The following is a 14990-nucleotide window of genomic DNA, read 5'->3' as shown; positions in this document are numbered from 1 at the left end:
CTGGAGTCAGGAGAACTTGAATTCAAATCCAGCCACAGACACTTACAAGCTGTGTGACCCTGGACAAGTCACTTAACCCCAATTGCCAGAAGGAGGAGGAGGATGCCAGAAGGATGGAGAAAGGTAACCTGGAAGTTGGTAGATGGATGACAGGAACAAGGATATGGGCAGGCTGAGATACACAAATGGTAGGATACTTCAGAGAAAGAAAGGCTACTAAGTGAGGGGCAGCAGAGCAAGTGCCTGGAAGTAATAGTACAAAGTACACCAATTCCTCTTCCTGTCCCAGTGTGTCAGAGGAGAATGAAAAAAGAAGCCCCTAACACTGAAGGAAAGGAATAAAATACCTTTAGGGAAAAACCTGAATGTCAGAAGAGGGAAAGAGTATGGCAGGAAGAGATCTAGAATGAAGCAGACCTTGGGAACAGCAGAATAGCAGCACTCCACAGGACAAAGTGATTTTGGCAATCATGTGGAACTGTTAATTTCCTAATGCCTTCTTGGCTTTGTAAAGACTAAATAGAACAAGGCTAGGTGGTGCAGAAGACTGTAATTGGCTAGGCATAGATTGAGGGAAGTGCCAAGTTATGTTTGAGAAGCTTATGCAGTAAATTGACCTCCAAATTCTATTTAGAATTTAAAATATCTGTGTCAGTGGTCATCCAAATGGAGATCCCCTCAGTTGATTAGAATTGGGAGGAGGGGATCTTTGATAATAGGAGCTGGGGGGGGGGCGGGGGGGGGTGATAATGTTTAGTTAATGGAAGTCTTGAGTTTCTACAGTTCTTATGTCCACATAGAAATCCCTTCAGTGGACTTGAATGGGGATGTTTGATGGGTTGATGCTAATAACAGGGAATTTGTAATAGGAGTTTAAAAGTTAAAGAATATTTCATCTTCATCTTTATCCCCCCCCAAAAAAAGAGGTCATCTCATTTCTATTACTATTACAAATGAAAGCCCCAACCACATTTAACATGTTCCTGAAGACCTACTATAGCAAAAGAATCAGAGCTTTATGTGGCTAAATGTGGTCTCCAGAAAAGTAGTCCCCTAGCAACTGATTGTCCTTTGACCCCCAACTTTAAAATCATACTTCAACCAGGCTAAGTTAGAGGTACATAATGTTAGGAACTGTGGGCTAGAGATGATTTTATTTAATGGTAGGTGTCAGACTAGATAGAGTATGTGTGGCAAGCAAGCATATAGTGAAGAGTTATAGTTTTTGGTAATGCTATAAATAGAATGATTAGCATGTGAAGTTATTATACTCTAAGGAAACGTGAGTCTTTCCTTTAATTCAAGCATTTTGTATAAAGGGAAGAATATTTATTGGTGTTTTTCATTTTCCTTTTAAAAGACTTTTTCTCAATTCATTTCTTTTATGAAACCTTTACACAAAGACTCTGCCTAGATCAAAGTAGTCAAAATTCTGATTCAAATGAAATAAATAAAAGTACATAGTCATCTTAAAAATAAATCTCATATTATTCCCAAACATATTTCAGTTGCACCTAACTTGGTTGCATGCAGTCAATGCAAAGTGAAATAATGATTATGAAACCCTGTAGACCTGTTAATTGCTAAATGTCCACTTGACTTTGTGCAGGCTCTTCAGCTAATAAGTGGAACTAGGTGAACACTTGGGTATCTAATAAGAGTTTCACCTGCCGTTATCTTCCTTTGTTTGTAATCTAGTACAGCATAAGTATGCATTAAGAAAATTAGTTTAGGAGAGTGTATGGCACATTGCTAGTGTTCAGCAAGTGCTATGTTTTCTCTTCATGTTCTTAGTATAATCTACTGATGATTATCATCATCATCATAGTTAATATTTATTTAGTGCTTTAAGATTTGCAAAGAACTCTCCAAATTATCTCATTTGTCCTCACAACAACCGGATGAGATAGGTGCTCTTCTTATTCTAATTTAATAAAAATCCTCCAGTTATTTTATAGAGTATTGCTCTAAGATTCAAGTTTAAGAGCAGGTTGCAGACCTAATTTGCATTGACAAAGGAAGTTCTTCCCTGGGCACTCCTAATACCAATGAAATCAAAGGTCGGCCAAAAAAATTGAGGGGGGGGGATTTTGTTTATTGTTAGAAACCATTACATCATTGGATTTATTTTACTTTTTTCAAATAATTCCTACAGGTGGAGATTTGAATTATAGAATTGTAGTGTGTGGTTTTTCTCTGTGACTTTGTAGCATTTAAAATATAACATATTTCCTTTTTCTTTAAAAAACACTATTCTCGAGAATCAAGTCAAAAATTACTTGAAACAATTAACAACTTTAGCAAAGTAGCAGGATATAAAATAAATCCACATAAATCATCAGCATTTCTATACATGACCAACAAAGTCCAGCAGCAAGAGATAGAAAGAGAAATTCCATTTAAAGTAATGGTAGATAATATAAAATACTTGGGAGTCTACTTGCCAAGACAAACCCAGGAACTCTATGAACACAACTACCAAACACTCTTCACACAAATCAAATCAGATCTAAATAATTGGAAAGATATCAATTGCTCATGGATAGGCAGAGCTAATATAGTAAAAATGACAATACTGCCTAAATTAATTTACTTATTCAGTGCCATACCAATCAGACTACCTAAAAATTATTTTATACAGCTAGAAAAAATAATAACAAAATTCATCTGGAAAAACAAAAAATCAAGAATATCCAGGGAAATAATGAAAAAAAATTCACAGAAAGGTGGGTTAGCGGTACCAAACCTGGAGCTTTACTATAAAGCGGCAGTCATCAAAACTATCTGGTACTGGCTAAAAAATAGAGTGGTAGATCAATGGAATAGGCTAGGCTCAGGAAATGCAGTAGTAAATGACACTAGTAATGTAGTGTTTGATAAACCCAAAGACTCCAGCTTCTGGAATAGGAACTCAGTATTTGACAAAAACTGCTGGGAAAACTGGAAGACAGTATGGCAGAAATTAGGCATAGACCAACATCTTACACCTTATACTAAAATAAGGTCAAAATGGATACATGATTTAGACATAAGAGGTGATACCATAGGTAATTTAGGAGAGAAAGGAATAGTGTACCTATCAGATCTTTGGAAAGGAAAACAGTTTTTGACCAAACAAGAGATAGAGTATATTATAAAATGCAAAATGGATTATTTTGATTATATTAAATTTAAAAAATTTTGTACAAACAGAAGCAATGCATCCAAAATTGGAAGGGAGGCAGAAAGCTGGGAAACAATTTTTGAGGCCAGTGCTTCTGATAAAGGCCTCATCTCTAAAATATATAGGGAATTAAATCAAATTTATAAGAATCCAAGTCATTCCCCAATTGAGAAATGGTCAAAGGATATGAACAGGCAGTTTTCTGATGAAGAAACCAAAGCTATCTATTCCCATGTGAAAAAATGCTCTAAATCTCTAATGATTAGAGAGATGCAAATTAAAACAACTCTGAGGTACCACCTGACACCTATCAGATTGGCTAAAATGACAAAAAAGGAAGATAATAAATGTTGGAGAGGCTGTGGGAAAATTGGAACACTAATGCATTGTTGTGGAGCTGTGAGCTGATCCAACCATTCTGGAGAGCAATTTGGAATTATGCCCAAAGGGCGATAAAGCTGTGCATACCCTTTGACCCAGCAATCCCACTTTTAGGTCTTTTGCCCAAAGAAATCATGGAAGGGGGAAAGGGACCCACATGTACAAAAATATTTATAGCTGCTCTTTACGTGGTAGCAAGGAATTGGAAGTTGAGGGGGTGCCCATCAATTGGGGAATGGCTGGACAAGTTGTGGTATATGAATACAATGGAATACTATTGTGCTGTAAGAAATGATGAGCAGGAAGCATTCAGAGAAACCTGGAGGGTCTTACGTGAGCTGATGATGAGTGAGATGAGCAGAACCAGAAGAACATTGTACACAGTATCATCAACAATGAGTGTTGACCTACTGTGATGGACTATATTCTTCTCACCAATGCAATGGTACAGAAGAGTTCCAGGGAACTCATGATAGAAGAGGATCTCCAAATCCAAGAAAAAAAAAGAACTGTGGAGTATAGATGCTGATTGAAGCATATTATTTCTTTTGTTTTGGGTGCTGTTTTTTTTTTTCTATTTTGAGGTTTTGCATCACTGCTCTGATTCTTTCTCTTGTAACAGGATTAATGCAGAAATATGATTAATGTTATTATGTGTATATATATATATATGTGTGTGTATATATATATCTATATGTATATGTATAGAGATATATAGATATAACCTATATCAGATTACCTGCTGTCTAGGGGAGGGGGGGAGGGAGGGGAGGGAGGGAGAAAAATCTGAAGTTGTAAAGCTTGTATAAACAAAAGTTGAGAACTATCTTTACATGTAACGGAAAAAATAAAATACCTCATACATTAAAAAAAACTATTAAAACTTAAGTATTTTTATAAATTTAGTTGTTCTTAAAAGAATGAAACAACTGCTTATGAAATTTGGGGTTTTAACCTTAATAAAGGAAAGATATAGAAAAACTGTTGTTTGCATGTAGAAATCCTTTGCCTTACTAAGTTTTGTTGATATTTTATTTTAGCAAATTATACTTAAAGATTTTTATGGGGGCAGCTAGGTGGTGCAGTGGTACCAGCCCTGGGGTCAGGAGGACTGAAGTTCAAATCCAGCCTCAGATACTTGACACTTACTAGCTGTGTAATGCTGAGCAAGTCACTTAATCCTCATTGCCCTGCAGAAAACAAACAAAAACAAAAACAAAAAGATTTTTATAATTGAGCTTGCTGAAAATCTGAGACTTTAAGCATTTACAAAGTGAAATCAAATTAGCCCAATTTTAATAATATTTTATTGCTCTGGTTCTGTAATTTTAAGAAAAGAAGTGTACGTTTACTATTCAGAGGAATTTGGAGATTTGATTGTGGGTTCTATACATTACCATGATTTATTCTGGTTTGGTGCTTATTGGTAATGCCAACAATCATTTAAGTAAGTGCTTACTATGTTCCAGGCACTCTAGTAAGTGCTGGGAGATAGAAAGAAGGCAAACAAAAAGGAATTCCCGATTCTCAAGAAGCTAACACTGTTCTTGTCTTAAAGTATTCATTGTAGTTTTAATGGACACTAATGATGTTGGGGACTTGTGAGGAAACTTGACCATCCAAATATCTTTGCTTATGATAGCATCATACCCCATGGTCATAGACTGCACATGCATTACAACATGCATAGACTGCCACCCTTGTAGATAGGTACTTAACTAAATAACCAGTGTTGATAAATTTTAGCATCAGAAAGACTTGGCATTCTTTTGGACTCTTCACTAGTCAAAAACACCATTATCTTTTGGGAAAACCATATAGAATCATAGGATTTCAGAGCTTTCAAAGACTAGAATCACAGAATTTCAGTTAGAAAATACCTCAGAGACTACATGAATCTAAACAACGACAACAAAAAAATCCTCTCCATAACTTCAACATTTGCACCTTTCACTTAAAGACCTCTAGTCTACTACCTGCTGTGGCAACTCTTTCCATTTTTAAGATAGCTCAAATTGTAAGAAAAGTCATCCTTACATTGAGATGAAAACTGCCTCTCTGTTATTTCTCCTGGAGCTACCCTCTGTGGCCAAGAAGAAGGTCAGCTCCCTTGCCCACAAGATAGACCTTTGGAAGTTTGAAGACAAGTTATCCTGTGTGACTTCTGTCTTCTATTCTTCATTCTAAATATCCCCTATTCCTTCATTTCCCAATGGCATGATCTTTTCTATTCTTGTCACCCTTCTCTAGACATCACAATATCTTTCCTAAAATCTGGTATCCAAAACTGACTGCAGTACTCCAGATATAATCTGTACGGGACAAGAATACAAGGGAAAATCATTTCCCTTCTTCTGGAAACTGCTTCTTTTTCACTCAGCCATAGACTGCATTAGTTGTTGGAGCTGTTGGAGTATACTATTGTCTCATATCAAACGATTCACTAAAATCACCATATTTTTTTTGTTTGTTTCAGAAAAATTTCTCTGTCTCCACAACCTTGGACTAGTAAAGTCGATTACTGAGCCCAGTTGTGAGACTTTACACTTGGCCCTATGTTCTAATCTTTTAAGATCTTTTTAGATCTCTCCATTCTGTCATCCAGCACATTAGTTGTCTTTCCCAGTTTTGTGGAGACACAGTTGCAGATTTTATATCCAATCTCCAGCATAAGGCCAAGATGAACCATGGAGATCTTCTCTAGAGACCTTGTTTATTGTTGACATGGATGTATTAATGGTTACTTTGTAGGTCAGTCAGGCTTTCAGCCAGTTCTGAATCTACTTTAACCCTTCTGTCACTTAACGTTGTATCTCATCATTTTGTCCACAAGGTAAATATAGGTAAATAGTATATCCAACTTTCTCTTCATCTATCAAACTAATTACCCAGTTTAAATTTTAAAAAAGAAATTAAATTCATTTGGTATGACCTATTCTTTTTTTTTTTTTTTTTAGTGAGGGAGTTGGGGTTAAGTGACTTGCCCAGGGTCACACAGCTAGTAAGTGTTAAGTGTCTGAGGCCGGATTTGAACTCAGGTACTCCTGACTCCAGGGCCGGTGCTCTATCCACTGTGCCACCTAGCTGCCCCTGTATGACCTATTCTTGATGAAACCATGTTAGTTGTTACTCCTCACCATTTCCTTTTTTATATGTTAGTATTGTGAGTATGGATGAAGAGGATTCAATGCAAGACTTCTTTATCGCAATGCTTATAGCCACCACAAGGGGGTGGAAGTATTTGCCCTCTCCCTCTTTACAAAGGAGCTGCTCTTACCCCTGACCCATCCACATGAACCAGGTTTAGGCCTTAAGCATCTCAACTTCTAATGAGAAGAGTTAGGTGGTTTTTCACATTCTTTGGCCCTTTATACCTCTACCATTATGCCCTGGAATTAATTACTTAAAGCTTAGGTTTAATCCCCCCCCCAAGGAAGAAATAGAAAGGTACTTTAAAATGTAAAGGTACTTTAAACATGTAAAGTTATAGCAGGGCTTCTTATACTTTTTCCTCTCACGATCCCTTTGTGCAGCCCTGGGTAGATAGATATATAAAATAGGCACACATAACCTTTAATTTTGTGAAATTTTTCGAGACCCCCCTCACATTTAGCTATTCAACCCTATATGGGGGCAAAACCACAGTTTAAATTTTATAGGACAGCTATTTATTTCCTCTACACAAATGGAATGTCAAACAAACAAAAGACTCACAAGTGGGCATTGAGAAAAAAACCTAAGAAGCAGTTTTAACAGCATAATTATTATTACAATCTTCCAGGAGTTTCATACTTAAAATATCAAGACATAGTACAGTTTGAAAAACTGCTAAATAGGCATTTTACAATTGACTTTAGTTCTGCACTGTTTAACAATTCCCTCCAAGTCCATGCCTAAGTAAGGCCAGAGGTTGATCTTCTCCCTCTGTTGGTGGTCATCTTCTCTGTGATAGTAATTCCTCCTGCCCAGTCAGCTCTTACTAAGGTACTCTGGATCTTCCAACTTCTTAAACTTCTAAGGTTGCTCCTAAGCCTGGACAGATTCATCTTGGGATTGATGTTTGGTTACCTATGCTCAGGGAAGGAAACACAAAACAGTAAAAGGAAGTGTGGGGGCTAGGCTCAGACTCCCCTGTTGCCAAGTATGTGCTTTAGCAGCAGTGTGCATATAGTTCATCATTTCTTCCAGGATTGAAGGAAGAGCACAACACCCCACCCCTCTCTGGGATGCCCAGAGAAAGAGAGAGGCAGCTCCTTGCTACAGGGCAAATGAGCCAGCCAAAAGTTATTTTTCCTTTTTAAATGAATGTTTCCCCCCTATTATGATGCTAAAAGATGAATACGAATCTTTTTTCACCATTGCAAAGCACGCAAGTCCTTTAGTGCTGAACCAGCACACATGCTCAGCCAGAAATAGGCAGGATAGCTCTTTATGTACAGTTTCTTGATATTCTTACCATGTTCACAGTATAATATTTTGGGCAGTTGGTTCTGCAAATCCCAGACTGAGAAACCACCAGTGCAAGAGTCTCTACTTATCAACCATGCAAGTCAAAAATCTAGTGGCAAGAGCACTTAAGTTATAAAATAACAAGGTGGAAGAGAGCTGTTCTTATTCCATAGTTCTCAAAAGAGTTAAAGTCCCCTTCGGGTTTGAAGGGTATTATAATCTAATCCTAACCACCCCCTATTCCCACCAACAGTATTTCAGAAGGAACATAGCTAGTTCATGGGGCAGCTAGGTGGCACAGTGCATATAGCACTGGCCCTGAAGTTGGAAGGACCTGAGTTCAAATGTGACCTCAAACATTTACTAATTGTGGGACCCTGGGCAAGTCACTTAACCCCAATTGCCTTAAACATCCGGGACCATTTCCAGTCATCCTGATGTATTTCTTGTCACTGGACCCAGATGGCTATGGAGGAAAGAATGAGGTTGGTGACCTTGCACAGTTCTCCCTCAATTAAATCCAATTCAGTACAAATCATGACATTACCCTGATGTCACGGTCCTCTCTGAGAACAAAGGACAAACAACATCAGCATCAACATCAGCTAGTTCATACTGAGTGCTAAAAAGTTTAGGATTTCATGGTATCTGTCCCATGAAGCTCTGTGAAATTTTCACCCTCAGGCTGAATTCATCACTTGAAATCTCATAATATTAACTGAGATTGATTCAGCTTTGATACTTAACACCTTTTTAGCACTCTCAGTTCCCTCTCCTCTCTGATTAAAGGACTAGAGGGTGGAACAATAAACTCCTCCCATAGTCTTCCTTTATAGAAGGCTCAGAACTTTCCAGCTAACAATATTCTATCAGCTATTTCCATCATTTTCCATTTCCATTCATTTTTCCATCTGCTTGCTTTCAACTCTAGGAAACCTCATACTGGGTTACCTCTGGTAGTCCCACCCCTTTTAAACTTCTGTTTGTGATTATCCCCCCTCCAATGGGGGGATTGTAAGCTTCCTGAGGGTAGGGACTAACTTTTTCTTATTTGTACCACTTCATTCTCCCTCCCATTTTAGCACAGCACCTGGCACATAGTAGGCATTTAATAAATGCAAACTGGGAGCTGCTGAAGTTACTCAGCTTTGGGTGCATCAGAATTCAAGGATTCCTAGAAGAATGTCCATACCATTACCTCAGTTCCTCCATCATACATACACACACACACACACACACACACACACACACACACACACACACTCCTCTGACAATCTCACTGTTTAAACTTTTAGACTTCAAAAGAATCCTCAGTCACCAGAGTCCTTGTCTAATTACTTTCCACTCTGCATCCGGACACACCTTTTGGGAAGTGTGGTTAAGGGAATTTCTCCCAATGAGAAATGTTGCTTGCTCTCTGGGTCACAACAATCATGAGAAGTGAAATATTAGAGCTACTTCTTGTTAGCTATACTTAATACAATCATGTTCTAGAATTTTGCCAGGAACTCTCTAGCTTATATTTAGCAGGTTTTGTGGTCTTTGCTTTTTTTTGGTAAGTCAGAATAACATTGCCCTTCTTTAATCCCATCGCATCACTCCCATTTTCCATAATTCAATAAACATTTATTAAGTTCCTATCATGGACAAGACATAATCTTTTTTTTTTAGTGAGGCAATTGGGGTTAAGTGACTTGCCCAGGGTCACACAGCTGGTAAGTGTTAAGTGTCTGAGGTCAGATTTGAACTCAGGTACTCCTGACTCCAGGGCCAGTGCTCTAAAGACACAATCTTTTAAAGATCACTGGCAGTGGCTTTAGGCAGCTAGGTGGTACTGTGGATAAAGTACGGGTCTTGGAGTCAGGAAGACTTGAATGCAAATCCAGATTCAGACACTTACTAGCTGTGTGACCCTGGGCAAGTCACATAACACCATATGCCTCAGGTTCCTCATCTGTAAAATGAACTGGAAGAGGAAATGGCAAACCACACCAGTATCTTTGCCAAGAAAACCTAGATGGGATCACAAAGAGTCAGACAACTGTAACAACTGAACAACAGAAGCAGTGGCTCAATATCACATTTGCCAGTTCTTTCATCTTGTCATGTAGTTTTTTCAGGCCTGTTGAACTGAATTCATGAGCTAACGGATTTAAATTAGTCATTACATAGCAGACATTAGAATTTGGGTCTTAAGATTGTTTTAGGCATTTTTCTGCTTTTGGAACATTGTAGGCTTAAAAGGTTTCTTCATATGGGAGAGACCAAATGATAAATAACTAAAATAAAAGTTTTATATTTATATATAATCATCTGGAAGCCAAAATGTGTATCTGCTATGAAATTAGATGCTTAATCTAGACAAGATGAACATTTCCCCTAAATCACGGTGCTCTTTTATTCTCTAGGCCACCCATATAAGAACCCAGTACCATGCATAAAGTAGCAGCTGAGTGGTGCAGTGGATAGAGTATTGGACCTGGAGTGGGGAAGACTCATCTTCCTGAGTTCATATCTGGCCTCAGACAGTAGCTTTGTGACCATGAGCAAGTCACTTAACCCTTTTTGCCTCAGTTTCCTTATCTGTAAAATGAGCTAGAGAAGGAAATGTCAAACCACTCTAGTATCTTTGCTAAGGACACCCCAAGAAGGGTCACAAAGAATTGGACACAACTGAAAACTGACTGAAGAACAACCTTACATTATAATCTGAACTTGGGATACTGACAAACCACTGATGTGTGATTATTTCCCTTTCCAACCAAGGGATGAAAGATCTATAAAAAGTTTCACATTGTCATCTATCAGCCCTTGATATGGAATATGGATAGCTAATATTTGCAAACTCAAACTACTGATCAATAGTGTGACCGATAGCAGTAGTGGCTTTTCCAAGCATATTTCTTAAATTAATTTAAGTCAATAGGAAGAAATTATTAGCAAGGGTTCTGGCTTGGTGTACAACTTTACTTATTATATTGATTATTAATTCAGTTTTTAAATAATTCATTCATTTGATCATGGAGAACATTTTAGTTTTAAGAGCTTTATTAAGTACTTTGCTCTGACTTGATTTACTAAAGGACTGTTATTTTTAATACTGTTTATTTATTGCACTTTGGTGTTTTTTTCTGTTTGTAGTATGTGCAGAAGCTTACAATCCAGATGAAGAAGAAGATGATGCAGAATCCAGGGTATGTAGTTTACTTAAAGCTTGATATAAAATATGAAGATAATAATAGCAGGGCAAGTAAACAACAGGTAGAATGCATATTGGGACAGTCCCAACTTTTTCCACATCAACTCTCTTTGCTAATCTGGCAATTTTACTAAAGTATATTTCTTTTCTTGATATCCCACTGGAGTGTTGAAGTTCAGGGAAAGCTTTGACAGACTGGGAGGTACAGAACATATTCAGCTCTGGAAGTATCAAAATAATATGTATATTTCCACATATGTATCTATATATTTATATGTTTATATAGAAATTATACATATATGTGTATGTACTTATTATACATATATACTATATATAAAATTCACTAAGTACACAACTGACTTATTTACTTGTTTGGGGGTTCACTGTGGAAAAAGAACCTGTAAATTGATTTTTTTAGCTATTATTTTCATCATTTGTTATTTGTAATCTTCTGATCTAAAGGAGCATTTCCTTAAACTAAGAAAATGTTTAGGGAAAGACCTCTGCTTCAAGTAATATACTTACAAAAGTACAATATAACATGTAAATAAAAATTATCAAAATATACAAATAAGTAATAAAAAATTAATAACTAGGTAAATAAATTCACAAATAAATGAATGAATAAGGCTTTGTGCTATTGGTAGAATACTACTTTTTCCTATGAGAACAGTAGTTTGCATTAACTAAGAAAGAGATTTCTTATGTCATTACATTTTTGGAAGAAGGAGCTTTCTGAAATGATGTGAAGCAATTTTTTCCCTTTTTTGTTTTGCCATGGTGTATTCTCTTCTCATTATTTTTTCATTAAAATTAAAAGATATTGCTATCAAATAAAAGAAATATCAGTTCTTTTTATCTCTATGTTCTGTAAAAGGATGCCTTTGATTGCACATTTTCATTTTTTAAAAGATCTATTAGAGTAGTTTAAAAATTATGAATAATGTTGAGTGGTTGGAACGGATATGAATAATTTATGCATTATAACCCTAAGCAGCCAAAGAATTTATACACTGGCCATAAGATTCTGGGAATATATATGAAACAGCATCCTAAAATCTATTGCTGATGGAAGAAGGAATGATATATGGAAGTACTTCAAGGGTGATTCTCCTATACTTGTGACACCTTATTTGAGTTACAGGTTCTTATACCTGTGGAAGTATTTCTATAGCCTTGAATTGTTCAGAGGCATCAAGAAAATCCCAATTTCCCATTTCTACATTTTTAAACCCCATCCAGCATTGGATATATGGATGGATGGATAGATATAAGATAGATGATAACAGATGGGAGAGAGAGAGAGAGAGTAAAGTGGGATTTTCTTGGTGCCTCTAAATGTGTATATCCATAAATATGAACACATATATGTATATACACATAGATACATATGTGTATGTATATATGAAGATATTCTAGAATGTTTATCTAATTAACTTTGGGGATAAGGTAGAATTATTCATTACATTCCACACAGTGAAACTTTAATATTGTAAGAGCATTTAATGATCATTCATCATCTCAAAGCAGCTAAGTTTATATCCTCAAGAGCATGACAGATTTGCCATGTCCTGCTGCTAATATCTTATTTGGATGTTGGATAAACATAATTAAAAGATTTAGGTTCATTTTCTTTTAGGTTATGGATCTAATATAAAATAAAAAGGTCCCACGTAAGGGCCATCTGACACATATCTACAGACCTATACTGTAATACCATGCTAATTCAGACGAATTGCTAGCCATCATTGGGGAAATCTACTATGAATTAGTGGAAAGTCTGAAAGATTTTTTTTCAAAGTACTCCTTTTCATCATATGAACTATATTCCATGAACTCTAATTGACTGATAACAATGTTGTTCTCAGAGAGTCTAACAGAGATGTTTTAGTTGATAGATGGTTTATTTTTATAACATAATAATTATATGCAAGTGATGGTGATAAAGTGCTTCATCTAACTATGTAGATCAAATGTTCTTCTCATAATCCATCCAAAATAAATTACATTTGTTCAGCAAACTTTTTTCATAGTTACAATACAAGTACATTTCAGCCCAAATACTCATAAATCTCACAAATTCCAAATTAGTAGAATCTGAAGTAATGACCTTTTTCGTACTGTTAAAAAAAAGTACCTCATGAAGAAAAAGCAATGTATCTATTTTGATAGAATAAAATATTTCATTTGGGCATTCTTTGTAGATATGACATTCCTTAGATTAAATTGCATTTCATTATTTCATTACATCTTCAGAAGATTCATCTAAACAGTAGCTTCCTCTCAGAGATATATCAGGGGGTTTTTCCCTTTACTTTTTAAACCCAAAGTATTTCTGATACATTCTGACATGACATTTATGTTTGAAAGTGTGGTCCCTCTAAAAGTCAAGTTTTTTTAAAAGCTAAGCATACCTAATTCATAACAATATAGTGTAGAAGATCTGGTAAAATTAGGAATGAAGTCTTCCCGACAAGTAGAAAAGGGATATCATGTGCAAAAACCTTCAATGATCACTTTCTTATTTCACAGAATCTTTAAAGGAAATTTCTCTTGATCACAATTTCCTATTAATTTAAATTGTGAAATCAGAAAAGCCTTTAATAGAAAAATTAATCTCTAACTATATTACATTAATGCTGAAAAATAAAGTTAACTTAATTATTTGGAGTTCAGACATCTGGCAACTTCTGAAATCTACAGCAGCACTGAATTTGGAAGTTAAATCTCCCCACCTGTGAAAACCCCTATCAAAGACACTGCTCTAAAAGTAAAGAAGTAGCCCCTGAATCAGTGACAAAATAAATTAGAAGCCAGAACCCCTACAATTCTTATGTTATTATAGTAGATTGCATGAGAAAATTGATATACTATAGAAGTATGACATTAACTTTTTAGCAGTAAATGTTAAATGTTGATTGATATATGCCTGTAGTTCTGTTAAATGTGAAATCATTAATTAAGAGGGCCTTGGGAAAAAATGGGGCCTGATGTTGCATTTTCAGTGGTGTCATTGTCATCATTATGCATTGATGATGAAATATTTGTAATATTCAAAGGAAGATCATACAAAATACCTTAGCAGGAATTTATGAATGCTAATAAACCCTATCAGTAAATAGTGCAAATGAGTGGGTATAAGCTGACGAGGAAGTGTCTACAGCCCGTTGCATCAGCAATGTAGTTAGCTGTGCTTTGAAAACTTGTGATAAGCCGAAAGTACTTCTAGCACTCATGAAAGAGAAGTTTTCTCAGAGAAGAAAATAACTATTTGAAAGAAGATGCTTTGGTCTTCAGTACTTAATTTTTCAAAAAGGCGCCTACGTCATACTTCTCAGGAGGTCTAGAGAGTTGTATATCCTATGTGCCTATTTTCTCATGAATGTAAAATATAACCCTAACATGAAATTAAATCAAAATATTTTTCAAAGATAACATCTTCTAAGACAATTCCTGGGGTTAATACCTATTCCACCATCAGTCCTATTTAATTTTCATCTACAGTACAATTACTGATGTTTCAGAGTCATCAAGAAATGTTCGATTTTTTTTTGCATTTTTAGAAGTCATGGTAGCATTTAATACATTTCATGAAGATTTCTGTGTTTTTTTAAAAATAGAATAACCTTAGAATAAAAGTAAGATAACCTCTAGTTATCTGGAAAATGAGTTATTTAGAATTTTCATTTTCCAGCACTACCACATAATTAAGGTATTACAGCATTTAAAGAAAAATAATAGGTTTCTGATAATGGATGAATAATAATAATGTACTCAGAATAAATCCACCATACACAA

General features: G+C 35.8%; 1 protein-coding gene across 1 annotated transcript in view; it reads left to right on the top strand.

The window, feature by feature from the left end:
- Positions 1 to 14990, top strand: part of PRKAR2B (protein kinase cAMP-dependent type II regulatory subunit beta) — a 148355-nt gene that overhangs the window by 95406 nt on the left and 37959 nt on the right. Inside the window, exon 3 of the mRNA XM_043968323.1 lies at positions 11135 to 11187. Coding sequence (XP_043824258.1) covers positions 11135 to 11187 — 53 coding nt within the window. The remainder of the gene's footprint in view (positions 1 to 11134; positions 11188 to 14990) is intronic.

Source organism: Dromiciops gliroides, chromosome 5 (genome assembly GCF_019393635.1).
Source record: "Dromiciops gliroides isolate mDroGli1 chromosome 5, mDroGli1.pri, whole genome shotgun sequence".
NCBI classification, from domain to species: domain Eukaryota; kingdom Metazoa; phylum Chordata; class Mammalia; order Microbiotheria; family Microbiotheriidae; genus Dromiciops; species Dromiciops gliroides.
The sequence above is the reverse complement of the archived record's forward strand: the minus strand, read 5'-3'. Positions and strand labels throughout refer to the sequence as shown.